Genomic DNA, 12622 nt, shown 5'->3' with positions numbered 1-12622 from the left:
AAATGCAAGCTTGTGTAAGGTAGTAACACAAACTGTCCACATTTTAAGGAAATTAGCACAATATACAATAACTGAATATGGCAAAGTAATTTGACATGTCAAGTTAAGATGATAGTGTATTGCAACAACAATATAATTCTCTCATTATAACCATTTTAGAGAGGTTAAAAATGCTCTCAAACACAGTTTAACCGAGTGCTCTAGACTAGAGCGTATTGGCTGCACAGCCTGAATGTTTGATGTTCCTTGTATTAGTGGTCTGTACAGGATAGACATGGTACCATCCAATAAAATGCTTACTCGCAGGTTCCTTCTCAACAATGCCATAATAGTAGATAAGAATACGAACATAAAGTAAATGGCATAGTAGAATAGAATAAACATTTTCTCGGAAGCTTTTAACTAAATTTATAGTCACATTTTTATGTGTTTCAGGGATTGGAGGGCAAGTGTTTTATTATTATTGCTAAATAATGCATAATGTAAGAGTCTGATAGCAGCAGTTGTGGTGTGTGTGGATGAGTGTACTGTATATCTGTGTGAGTCCATGTGTGGAGAGTCCGTGCAGGTGGGCAGTCCAGTTCAAGTGTGATTTTGGCACTCAGTGAAGCCCTTTCTGTCAGCATTCCATTCAGATCATTCTGGAAATAACAGGCCGAGGCTCTCTTCAGTTCAATGTTAACTTGTTATATATCTAGCGCCTATGCACAGCGTTCGTCTACTTCAAATGTGCCTTATCACGCATAGTTCGCCTTTGACATATGTTGACTTTTCAAGCTACATGAAAAGGTCATTCGGAAAGTATTCAGACCCCTTGACTTTTTTCTACATTTTGTTCCAGCCTTATTCTAGAATGGATTATATCGTTTTCCCCCCTCAATCTATACACAATATCCCATAATGATAAAGTGAAAACAGGTTTTTTTAATTTTTGGGAAACTTATGTACATTTTGTATAAGTATTCAGACCCTTTACTCAGTACTTTGTTGAAGCACCCTTGGCAGAGACTCTAGCCTCAAGTCTTCTTGGGTATGATGCTACAAGCTTGGCACACCAGTATTTGGGGAGTTTCTCACATTCTTCTCTGCAGATCCTCTCAAGCTCTGTCAGGTTGGATGGGGAGCGTCACTGCACAGCTATTTTCAGGTCTCTCCAGAGATGTTCGATTGGGTTCAAGTCCAGGCTCTGGCTGGGCCACTCAAGAACATTCAGAGACTTTTCCTGAAGCCACTTCTGCGTTGTCTTGGCTGTGTGCTTAGGGTTGTTGTCCTGTTGGCCGATGAACCATCACCCCACCATCACCCCTGAGCACTCTGGAGCACGTTTTCATCAAGGATCTTTCTGTACTTTGCTTTGTTCCTCTTTCCCTCGATCCTGACTAGTCTCCCAGTCCCTGCCGCTGAAAACCATCCCCGCAGCATGACGCTGCCACCACCATGCTTCACCATAGGGATGGTGCCAGGTTTCCTCCAGATGTGACCCTTGGCATTGAAGCCACAGAGTTCAATCCTGGTTTCATCAGACCAGAGAATCTTGTTTCTCATGGTCTGAGAGTCTTAAGGTGCCTTTTGGCAAACTCCAAGTGGGCTGTCATGTGCCTTTTACTTTCTGAATGCACTGTATGCCCACCCATGTGAAGTCCATAGATTAGGGCTTAATGAATCTATTTCGTTTGACTGATTACCTTATGAACTGTAACTTAGTAAAATCTTTGGAATAGTTGCATGTTGCATTTTTATATTTTGTTCAGTATATGTAATGGTTATGGATGTTTTATTCAAGTTACAAACAGCTACAACTAAGTCTGCTTCAGGCTGGAGCCATCAGTCCACTCTGTAGTTATTCTGACTTAACCCCTCTCTGTATACACAGGTAGCAATCCGACCCAGTAGAAGCAAAGGCCATCACCATGTACTCGGAGTGGAGGTCTCTGCACCTGGTGGTGCAGAGCGACCAGGGCCACCTGAGTGTCCTTCACTCGTACCCTCCGGCAGTTGGGCGCGATGTGGCCAATGCAGTGGTTAAACCCCTGGGGGTGACCCTGGGCACTCCGTCCACTGACAGCCTGCTCAAGACCGACAAAGAGGTAGGCAAAACTGCACAGTTGTTTTGGCAGAGCTGAATCGGATCGGTGTAACTAAGCCATAAGGGTGAAGACTTAGTTTCAAGTTTTAATGTCTCATGCGTGCAAAAGTACAGTGAAATGCCTTTGTTGCAAACTCAAAACCCAGCAATGCAATAATCAATAACAATGTGTTACTAGAAAAAAACACGAGAAATGTGAAGAGGTATGAAGGAAACAATAAGTAAGTAAGCATACTATATACAGGCTTGCCCCCCCTCTGTTTCCTGTAGTCCATGATCAGCTCCTTGGTCTTACTAATGTTGAGAGAGAGGTTGTTGTTCTAGCACCACCACGCTCCTCCCTGTAGGCTGAGATTTGACTTGACGTGGCCCAAGTGTTGCGGTGTTCTATTCAAGGGGAATAGAAAGTCAAGTTAGAATACCTATGACTTTCTAAGGTAGTATATTTTTTTCTCTAAGTATGGTGATGGTATTGTCAAGGTCCACTTCATTCATTATTCTATTGAAAAGTAAGCGTTTCTTCCCTCTTTAGCGCCAAGTTTCTCTGACATTTGTTTTTGAGGAAATAGGCAGAACATAAGCTACATGACCCTTACACGCCCTTGATGGGCTAGGCTTTTTCTGTCCCTTATTTTTACAAAACCAAGGAGGCTGAACGGTCACCTGCACATTAGAAACTACCTCCTGGTGAATGGAAACAGTTTTTTTTATTTTTTTCTTATTTTGTTTATAACTGCACACTTGACTGAAACACACACCTCCCCCTCTACATTCCATTGTGTTTTCAAATCTATTCTCTCTCTGATTTGTTGCTGGGTGAAAAATAGTCTTTGGCTTTTGTCCCCATTTTTTTTGTCTGTACTGCTCACTTCCTCCTCATGTTAGCCTTGTAGCTCGGACAGCCCCAGGTCTCTGGGCTCGCCTGATAACATTGAGAGGATTTCCTGTGTGTCCCCCTGGGGCATTCAACCTCTGCAACTTTATTGACTGTTTCTTCACCCCAGTGGACTACGGCTCCTTGAGCCAGTCCCTGTCCCAGTAGCCATTTAGATAAGGCTTGATTGTAATAGGGCCAGGCGAAGGAAAAATGTAAGCCGTCTGCCAAAGAATGCACGCATGCCCTTACTAAGTGCCTCCTTGTCATTCCTCCTTGTTTTAGTTCGCCTGATAATTCTCTTAACATAGCACTGGGCTCTGTGAGTGCAACTCACACAGTAATGGCCTATAGAGCTTGTGTTTTGTACAACTATCCCATTTTTGAGATGGTAGTATTTTAGGATAATACTATATTTGGTAGATAAATTGATAGTTCACAGCGTGGTGGAACCAGCCAAACAGCTGTGTTCACCTTCCTGTTTTGACTTGTGACGTGATTATTGAATGGTGAACACAGCAAGGCTGGTTCCACCAGGCTCTACTTCACCTACCTTTCAAAGTTAGATGACCCATCCCTTTACCCCTGTGTTTGAAATGATTTAATTTCACAACAATCATCATAATTAGGCCTAAACACTTTTCTTTTTAACTCAATGCACAAATAGGCCATCTTTATTTTGATTCACTTTCAAGTGATAAAACATTCATCCATCTTGTCCCCATCTATTCAGCAATCACTGACATCTGACTGTCCCCATCTATTCAGCAATCACTGACATCTGACTGTCCCCATCTATTCAGCAATCACTGACATCTGACTGTCCCCATCTATTCAGCAATCACTGACATCTGACTGTCCCCGTCTATTCAGCAATCACTGACATCTGACTGTCGAGCTTGTCCCCGTGTATCCACCTCTTTCTAACAACATAGTTCTCTGTGATTGACAGGTGAAATGGACGATGGAGGTGCTGTGCTACGGCCTGACTCTGCCCCTGGACGGGGACACGGTCAAGCTGTGCGTGGACGTCTACACTGACTGGATCATGGCGCTGATCACTCCTCGCGACTCCATCCCCCAGCCCATCGTCAAGGAGCCCAACCTCTACGTGCAGACCATCCTCAAACACCTCTACAACCTCTTCATGCCCAGGTACAAGCTGTGTGTCTGTTGTCTACGTTCTATTTAGTTGCTAACTGTCTGTCTCCACTCTAGCTGTGTGTCTCCGCTCTAGCTAGCCGCTAACTGTGTGTCTCCGCTCTAGCAAGCCGCTAACTGTGTGTCTCCGCTCTAGCAAGCCGCTAACTGTGTCTCCGCTCTAGCAAGCCGCTAACTGTGTGTCTCTGCTCTAGCTAGCCGCTAACTGTGTGTCTCCGCTCTAGCTAGCCGCTAACTGTGTGTCTCCGCTCTAGCTAGCCGCTAACTGTGTGTCCCTGCTCTAGCTAGCTGCTAACTGTGTGTCCCCGCTCTAGCTAGCCGCTAACTGTGTGTCCCCGCTCTAGCTAGCCGCTAACTGTGTGTCCCCGCTCTAGCTAGCCGCTAACTGTGTGTCCCCGCTCTAGCTAGCCGCTAACTGTGTGTCCCCGCTCTAGCTAGCCGCTAACTGTGTGTCCCCGCTCTAGCTAGCCGCTAACTGTGTGTCCCCGCTCTAGCTAGCCGCTAACTGTGTGTCCCCGCTCTAGCTAGCCGCTAACTGTGTGTCCCCGCTCTAGCTAGCCGCTAACTGTGTGTCTCCGCTCTAGCAAGCCGCTAACTATGGGGTATCTTATGTAATGTTCTACATTACAACGTCTTGACCTTAAGGCTCCAACCTCTAAGTTGCAGTACATTGCTTATGCAAAATGGTAATTCCAAATAGGGACAGATACCCTTCATTAGTTCATCAAAGCAAACTGCAAGGCTTGGAGAGAACGGGAGTATGGAAGAGGGAATGGTCAATGGAGTGTTTATTACAGACTTCTCTTTATAAAAGTGGTCTTTAACTCGCTCTATTCCCTCCCTCCTCTCTCAGGCCGGAGCACTACAGCCCCATGCACTTCCGCTTGTGCCAACAGGTGCTGACGGCAGTGTTGAAGCTGGCCAGGGAGTCGGGCAGCGGCATGGCCCGGGAGACCTGGGAGGTGTTGCTGCTATTCCTGCTGCGCATCAATGACACTCTGCTAGCCCCGCCCACTGTTGGAGGTCAGTCCATCAGAACAGATGCAATTAGGCTGCCTTTAAACAGGCAGCCCAATTCTGACCTTTTGCCCAATTATCATCAACATCTGATTGGTCAGAAGACCAATTAGTGGAAAAATATCAGAATTGGGCTGCCTTTGTGAAAGCAGCCTTTGATACTTTTCGTAGTGTCGTGAGGAACTTCTCACATCCACTAAGTCAAATTTCTACTTGGTCTTCCATTGATATGAATGCATAACTAATAGGTAGATGTTAGGATTTGTCCCATAATGATTTTGGCTTTGTTGCTAACATGACTATTTAGTTCCAAATGAAGACGCGTTGTTCTTTCTCATATGCTATTTTATGCACCTAGAACACCTAGAAATGTTGGATGATGAGTATTCACCCATTCTTCCTATTCAAAGTTACTAACCCCTGGTCCCCATCTCTCTCAGGTGGGATTGCGGAGAAGCTGGCTGAGAAGCTGATCAGCGTTCTGTTTGAGGTGTGGTTCATGGCCTGCACACGCTGCTTCCCCACACCGCCCTACTGGAAGACGGCCAGGGAGATGCTGGCCAACTGGAGGCACCACCCGCCCGTGGTGGAGCAGTGGAGCAAGGTCATCGCTGCTCTCACTTCCAGGTAGCCAAACCCTGTGTTTGCAGGCTTTTGTTTAAGCGCAGCGCTCAAACACATATGGGTCCCGTTCAATAGGACGTAACGTTTTGAAACAAATGTGAGTGCTCAAGTTCAGGTAGGACAAACTAGTTGGATTACAGGCAGGAGTCATTTTCTCTCAGCAGTCAATTCTAGATATTAAATGTTTGTTAATGTTCAGATAAGAAATGGATGAAATGGAAGGTGTAAATGTGTAACGTAAATGTTCTGTTTTGGTACAGACTGTTACGGTTCACCTACGGTCCGTCCTTCCCTCCGTTCAAAGTCCTAGAGGAGGACGCCAACCTCATCCCTATTGAGATGGACAACGACTGTGTGGCTCAGACCTGGTTCCGCTTTCTGCACATGCTGAGGTGAGTTCCACACAGCTAGCTCTCTGGGTCTGTATCACAGAATGGGAGTTGTTACTGTTACACCTGGACTGGATTCAGTATAAATACTCCCCGATGACCTCATTTTAGTGTAATAAAATAATACTGGGATGACTTTTGGATCATCATCCGAGACGGATCACACTGTTTGTTCTCTTTTGGTGAAGAACGTCAAACATCACATTTTATGTCACATGCGCTGAATACAACAGGTGTAGAGACCTTACAGTGAAATGCTTACTTACAGGCTCTAACCAAAAATGCAGTTTTAAGAAAATACCTATAATTTTTTTATTTTTTTTTAAGTAAATGATAAGAATAACAAATTATTACCTGATCATACTGGATGGACCTCACACTTTATTTTATTTTTATCCAAAGGTACAAGAAAATGATTTTAAACTGCACCCCCAGATGATCTAAGAAATTGATCTGGGAACATATTGTCGTGAATAATCTATTAGGCTACATCAATGTAACTGTTATGCTCTCGTGGCTGGGTTGTGGAGAGAAATAACATGCTCAGGACCCATTTTTGCACCCCAATGTTAAAAGTCCACCCTCCTGCTCCTTCTCTTGCAGTAACCCGGTGGACCTCAGCAGCCCTTTGACGGTCAGCTCCACGCCAAAATTCCAGGAGCAGCTGCTGGGGGTGACCGGCGTGCCCCAGGAGGTGATCCAGCATCACCCCTGCCTCAAGCAGCTGCCCCAGATCTTTTTCAGGGCCATGAGGGGGGTCAGTTGCCTGGTGGATGCCTTCCTGGGTAAGACTACCTCATCTCACCTTAGCGGTGCTTTTTCTTCATACTGTTACATTTGACTTTGGCAATTAATGTACTGTAGATCTGGGCCCATATTCACAAAGCGTCTCAGAGTAGGAGTGCTGATCTAGGATCAGGTTTTCCCTTATATATCATAATAAGATGACATCGACAGGGGGGGGACCTGTTTCCAGATCAGCATTCCTTACTCCGAGACGATTTCTGAATATGGGTTCTTAAAAATTGTATAGGTGTGATAGTAGTTCCATCTTGTTCGCTGACAGGCTAGCTGGAGATTTTGCTATATTTCTTCCACCGATCCAATCCCTTCAGAGCAAGTTGTCGTGTTATTGCTGGAGCACTTCTAACCAAGAGATCATGTACATATTTCCTCCCCTCTAGGTGTCGGGGTCGCAAAGAGAGAGATTCGAGAGAAACTGCCCTCTTATGGTACTTAATAAACTGCGTCTTTGTCATTCAAATGAAGGGTGGAAGGGCTCTGATTTTGTTGACGTTGATCATGGAAAGATGTCATTTGACTTAGTACCACCTTGATTTTATGACCAGCAACGACTAAAGGGTTTTGTAAATGGGTTGACCCACCACCTTGTCCTATCTTTTTTACTGGCTTTTCAACAAGAACCAGCCATTTTCAATTGAAAAGAGCTTTTTATTGTAATTTTCTCCTTTCATTTCTCTACTGCCTTGTGCCCATTGTGCTACACCAGGGCTCTCCAACCCTGTTCCTGGAGAGCTACCGTCCTGTAGGTTTTCATTCCAACCCTTATCAGGAGGGTATCTCTCCAGGAACATGGTTGGACTGCCCTGGTCTACACCACCCAACAGTCTTAGACTTCAACCATGTTTGTACTTCTGAAATCAAGCAGACCTCTCTGCATTTTGGCCCTATACTTTATCGAAGCACTGTCACGCAGGGTATATACTTCCCTAAATCTCTTGACATCCCCATGTTTAAAGAAACTGGAGCACATACATTTGAAGTAGTGTTGCAAGCTAGAAAAAATGTATCTTTTGGTTAATAGTAGTAGACGCTCGTTTTGAAAATCACAGACCATTTATTATCTATGTGGACAATTGTGTTACAGTACACAAACACAGAATGTCTTTAATAAATACCTACTATAACTTGTTGAGCGATAATTTGGCCCAACAACTAAACCTACATTTTGTGTTTCAGCTTTTTTGTCATTTTCCTGTTCTTTAAAAAAAAACTATTGTTCTAGTTTCTTCTTCTTCCCCAGAAACAGCACTAGTGTCTCTCTCCCCGTCAGGAGTGACAGTTTCTCCTAGGAGCAATATACGTGACAGACTTCCCTCTCTAGGTACACTACTAAACCGGACCTAACCCAATCAAATCCAATCATTAACATTGCACAAGGGTCTATTTGCATAACAAACAGGATTTCCTATAACGGTGTTTGGGCATAAGACAAAAAGGTGCCACACTTCCAGTCATGAAAAACAACATACTCGTAGACATCTATGAAGGAAAAAAACATTCACTGTTTCAGAATGAGAAACTGCCAAAGCTGTTTTTGATTCTTCATTTCGATCGATGGCCGTGTCCACTTGCCAAAAATAGCAGGTGAATGTTGTCATGGTTGGTTGGTCGGCATTCTGATATTCCAAGCTGTACTTTGACCACTTTCTTTCCCTCAGGTGCCGCCGTGTCTAGGAACAATTTCCGAGAAAGGCTTCATTCCATTCCCTCATATGGTACTCTGTAGTAGTCTGCTCCCAAACAATCATAAAGGGAGCTGAATACGTTTTGATGGATTTGCTGGGGTTGGCAAAAAGCTGATTTGTGTGGTGAAAGTAGCTGGTGCATGCACTTAAAGGGCAACGCCACCACTTTTAAACGTGTCATTATCTCCAGCTCAATACTAGTGTCAACATATGTGAAAATTACGCTTCTGTAGAAACTAATATGAAGTTACGAAAAGTTCTAACCGAGGACATCATAAAAAGTTTAAACATTTTAAACTGTGATTTTCACAGTAAATCTATTAGATTCGCAGTGATGTGGAGAGCAAAAAAACACCCTCCCTTGGACTAGAAACTTGTTGCCGGTTTTGAAAATCACAATTCTTTTACATCACACTGTGATGTCACAGAGAACCTTGTTTTTTTTAGGATTATATATTTTTAATCAATTAGAAACGTGCTGGTAACACATGTGAACACTGGTTTGGTGCTGGAGATGATTATGATTAAGAGGTTGAAAAGTGGTGGAAATGCCCTTTTTAAGCTGCTGTGTCAAACAATTGAATCCATAATCACTTTCAGGACAGCAGTATCAAACTGTCTCAATCTGGAAAACCTCACTTCCCTACCCCTGTATTTTGGGCCTTTCTATATAGGCTAGTAGTAGAAAAGCTTACACATTTTGCAGCATTGGCCTATTAGTAATTACCCTCGCTTTGACTATTATTGTAGTATTTTAGCAACACTTGAATTGAAGCAGCCTTTCATGATTCTGTCAATAGAATTGCATAATGGCTAATATAGGTATGGTAAGGTATGACTGTTTATGACAATCAAACCTGCTCGTATCGTTCCTTATCAACCACAAAATAGATTTGATCAACTTTGAAACTTTTATAATAGAGATAATTGGTTGGGAAAAGGGTTGTCCTCTTCCATGGCCTGTTTAGAGAGACATTGTGTGTGTGTGTGGCAGCATCACCATGGCAATGTATGTCAAGTTGCTTCAAGACTTGTGTTTTAAAAAAACATATCCTTGTTAGCTTAGCTAGCAAACCCACTAAACGGAACATACAGTCCAATTAGCATCTGCAGCAGTTTAGTGCAACATGTTGCATCATCAACACTGAATTCTGTGAAATCAATCAAATATATTTATAAAGCCTTTTTTACATCAGCAGATGTCACAAAGTGCTAAACAGAAACCCAGTTTACCTATAAATTGTTTTGGGCTTCACTGAAAATGGCAGGAATAGGTTTAGAGGGTCTGATCCATGTGGTAATGTGAAGCACTCACCCAATCAATGCCTGAGTTTACTGTGTCAGTGTGGACAGTAAGTATATGCATGCATGTATGTATCTGTTTTGACAGACTGAGCCAAGCATCTGAATAAGTAGTGTTGTCAATCAAAATTGTCCGTTTAGCCGCCCCCAAGGCTATGAAGCTAAAATGTGACATTGGGAAACTCGATCGATCTATTGTGGTGTGGGTTTTTCTCTTAAAATATGTGTATACTTATTTCTATGTATTTTTTTTTTTACATTGTTCCTTATCTGTGGTGAGTATCCCCCTGCAAAGAAGATGTATCCACATCACATGGCTTGTGCATTTTGATCTGGTATCTTTTTCTCTTGTGGAGGAAGGGTGAACCTCAAAGATGATGAGCTGCCAATGTTGACGTTACTAACATCCTCCCTGATCCGAGTGGCGCTTGTAACCAAAATATGGGTGGAGGGGAAATGGGACTCCATTGGTCCTCGCTGTTTTCACCTGAAACACCAGAATGTCCTTTGATGTCCTCCGCTCTCTTTCTCCCTCAGGTATCTCCCGCCCCCGGTCGGACAGTGCCCCACCCACCCCTGTCAACAGACTGAGCGTACCGCCGCCTCCCACCACCACCAACACCACGCCCCCTCACAGCCGCCGCAACAAACCCACGGGGGTCATCAAGACGGCCAGTAAAACCTCCACAGTAAGTTCCTACACCAGAGTTGTTTTTTCCTCAGATGGCCCATTTCTATCAGAGTAAAATGGGAGAAATAAAGCATCCCTTTGCCAAATAAACCTCAGACGATCATAGGAATAAATATTAATGTCCCTGAATATTCATATTCTTACTATGCCCATTTGACATTTAATTCATTCCTGGTTATCCCCTACCCTCCTACCCATCCAGGCGAGCATGACGCACCAACCCAAAGTGTCCTACCAGCCGTCCTCCACCTCTCCCTTGTCCAGCCCCAACCTGACCAGCACTGAGCCCCGGCCACTGCCCGCCCCCACCAGGCCCAAGGTCAACAGTGTCCTCAATCTGTTTGGCCAGTGGCTGTTTGACGCCGCGCTGGTGCACTGCAAGCTCCACACGGGCCTGAGCCGAGACAACAGCTTGACTGGTAAGGTCAGGGTCGGATATTAAGTGTCAAAAACTGGTTTGACTTGTATTGTTTGCGTCTCAATAGTCTAAAGTTGCTTCCGCTCTCCTTTATCGTCTCCTCTTATTTAGCTGTGAAAAAACAGGCCAGGGATGTTGAGAAACATTATCATAGAAATATAATACCTAGAACAATTCCTACTACACTGGCTCTGATGTCAAATGTTTCGAGTAGCCTTCCACAAGCTTCCCACAATAAGTTCAGTGAATTTTGGCCCATTCCTCCTGACAGAGCTGGTGTAACTGAGTCAGGTTTGTAGGCCTCCTTGCTTGCACACACTTTTTCATTTCTGGACACACATTTTCTATAGGATTGAGGTCAGGGCTTTGTGATAGCCACTCCAATACCTTGACTTCGTTGTCCTTAAGCCATTTTGCCACAACTTTGGAAGTATGCTTGGGGTCATTGTCCATTTGGAAGACCCATTTGCGACCAAGCTTCAACTTCCTGACTGATGTCTTGAGATGTTGCTTTAATATATCCACACAGTTTTCCTCCCTCATGATGCCATCTATTTTATGAAGTACACCAGTCCCTCCTGCAGCAAAGCACCCCCACAACATGATGCTGCCACCCCCGTGCTTCACGGTTGGGATGGTGTTCTTCGGTTTACAAGCCGCCCCCTTTTTCCTCCAAACATAACGATGGTCATTATGACCAAACAGTTCTATTTTTGTTTCATCAGACCAGAGGACATTTCTCCTAAAAGTAGGATCTTTGTCCCCATGTGCAGTTGCAAACCGTAGTCTGGCTTTTTTATGGCGGTTTTGGAGCAGTGGCTTCTTCCTTGCTGAGCGGCCTTTCAGGTTATGTTGATATATGACTCGTTTTACTGTGGATATACTTTTGTATCTTTTTCCTCAAGCATCTTCACAAGGTCCTTTGTTGTTCTAGGATTGATTTGCACCTTTCGCACCAAAGTACGTTAATCTCCAGGGGACCGAACGCGTCTCCTTCCTGAGCAGTATGACAGCTGCGTGGTCCCATGGTGTTTATACTTGCGTACTATTGTTTGTACAGATGAACGTGGTACCTCCAGGCGTTTGGAAATTGCTCGCAAGGATGAACCAGACTTGTGGAGGTCTACAATTTTTTTTCCTGAGGTCTTGGCTGATTTCTTTTGATTTTACCATGATGTCAAATTTTCTGGAATTTTCCAAGCTGTTTAAAGGCACAGTCAACTTAGTGTATGTACATTTCTGACCCACTGGAATTGTGATACAGTGAATTATAAGTGACATAATCTGTCTGTAAACAATCGTTGGGAAAATGACTTATGTCATGCACAAAGTAGATGTCCTAACTGACTTGCCAAAACTATAGTTTGTTAACAAGAAATTTGTGGAGTGGTTGAAAACCGAGTTTTAATGACTCCAACCTAAGTGTATGTAAACTTCCGACTGTAGTGCACTACTTTTGATCAGGGCCCATACCACTTTTTATAGAGTGTAGAGCTTTCATTTTAAAGGCAGTCAGGATAAATCTTCACCCAGCACAGCCAGAAGAGGACTGTCCAACCCTCATAGCCTGG

The 12622-nt window shown here is 43.9% G+C and overlaps 1 protein-coding gene across 11 annotated transcripts in view; it reads left to right on the top strand.

The window, feature by feature from the left end:
- Positions 1 to 12622, top strand: part of LOC110528539 (ral GTPase-activating protein subunit beta) — a 54661-nt gene that overhangs the window by 6177 nt on the left and 35862 nt on the right. For 6 of the 11 annotated variants that reach the window (XM_036984119.1, XM_036984117.1, XM_036984116.1 and 3 more), the window contains exons 2-12: positions 1874 to 2087; positions 3913 to 4115; positions 4975 to 5144; positions 5579 to 5765; positions 6023 to 6154; positions 6755 to 6936; positions 7336 to 7383; positions 8178 to 8276; positions 8614 to 8670; positions 10480 to 10631; positions 10836 to 11052. In XM_036984119.1, coding sequence (XP_036840014.1) covers positions 1911 to 2087; positions 3913 to 4115; positions 4975 to 5144; positions 5579 to 5765; positions 6023 to 6154; positions 6755 to 6936; positions 7336 to 7383; positions 8178 to 8276; positions 8614 to 8670; positions 10480 to 10631; positions 10836 to 11052 — 1624 coding nt within the window. In that variant the 5' untranslated portion in view covers positions 1874 to 1910. The remainder of the gene's footprint in view (positions 1 to 1873; positions 2088 to 3912; positions 4116 to 4974; positions 5145 to 5578; positions 5766 to 6022; positions 6155 to 6754; positions 6937 to 7335; positions 7384 to 8177; positions 8277 to 8613; positions 8671 to 10479; positions 10632 to 10835; positions 11053 to 12622) is intronic. The other 5 variants (XM_036984124.1, XM_036984123.1, XM_036984122.1 and 2 more) reach the window with 3 other exon arrangements.

This window comes from Oncorhynchus mykiss, chromosome 7 (genome assembly GCF_013265735.2).
Source record: "Oncorhynchus mykiss isolate Arlee chromosome 7, USDA_OmykA_1.1, whole genome shotgun sequence".
Classification (NCBI taxonomy): domain Eukaryota; kingdom Metazoa; phylum Chordata; class Actinopteri; order Salmoniformes; family Salmonidae; genus Oncorhynchus; species Oncorhynchus mykiss.
Note: the sequence above shows the minus strand (reverse complement) of the source record. Positions and strands in the feature narration are given on the sequence as shown.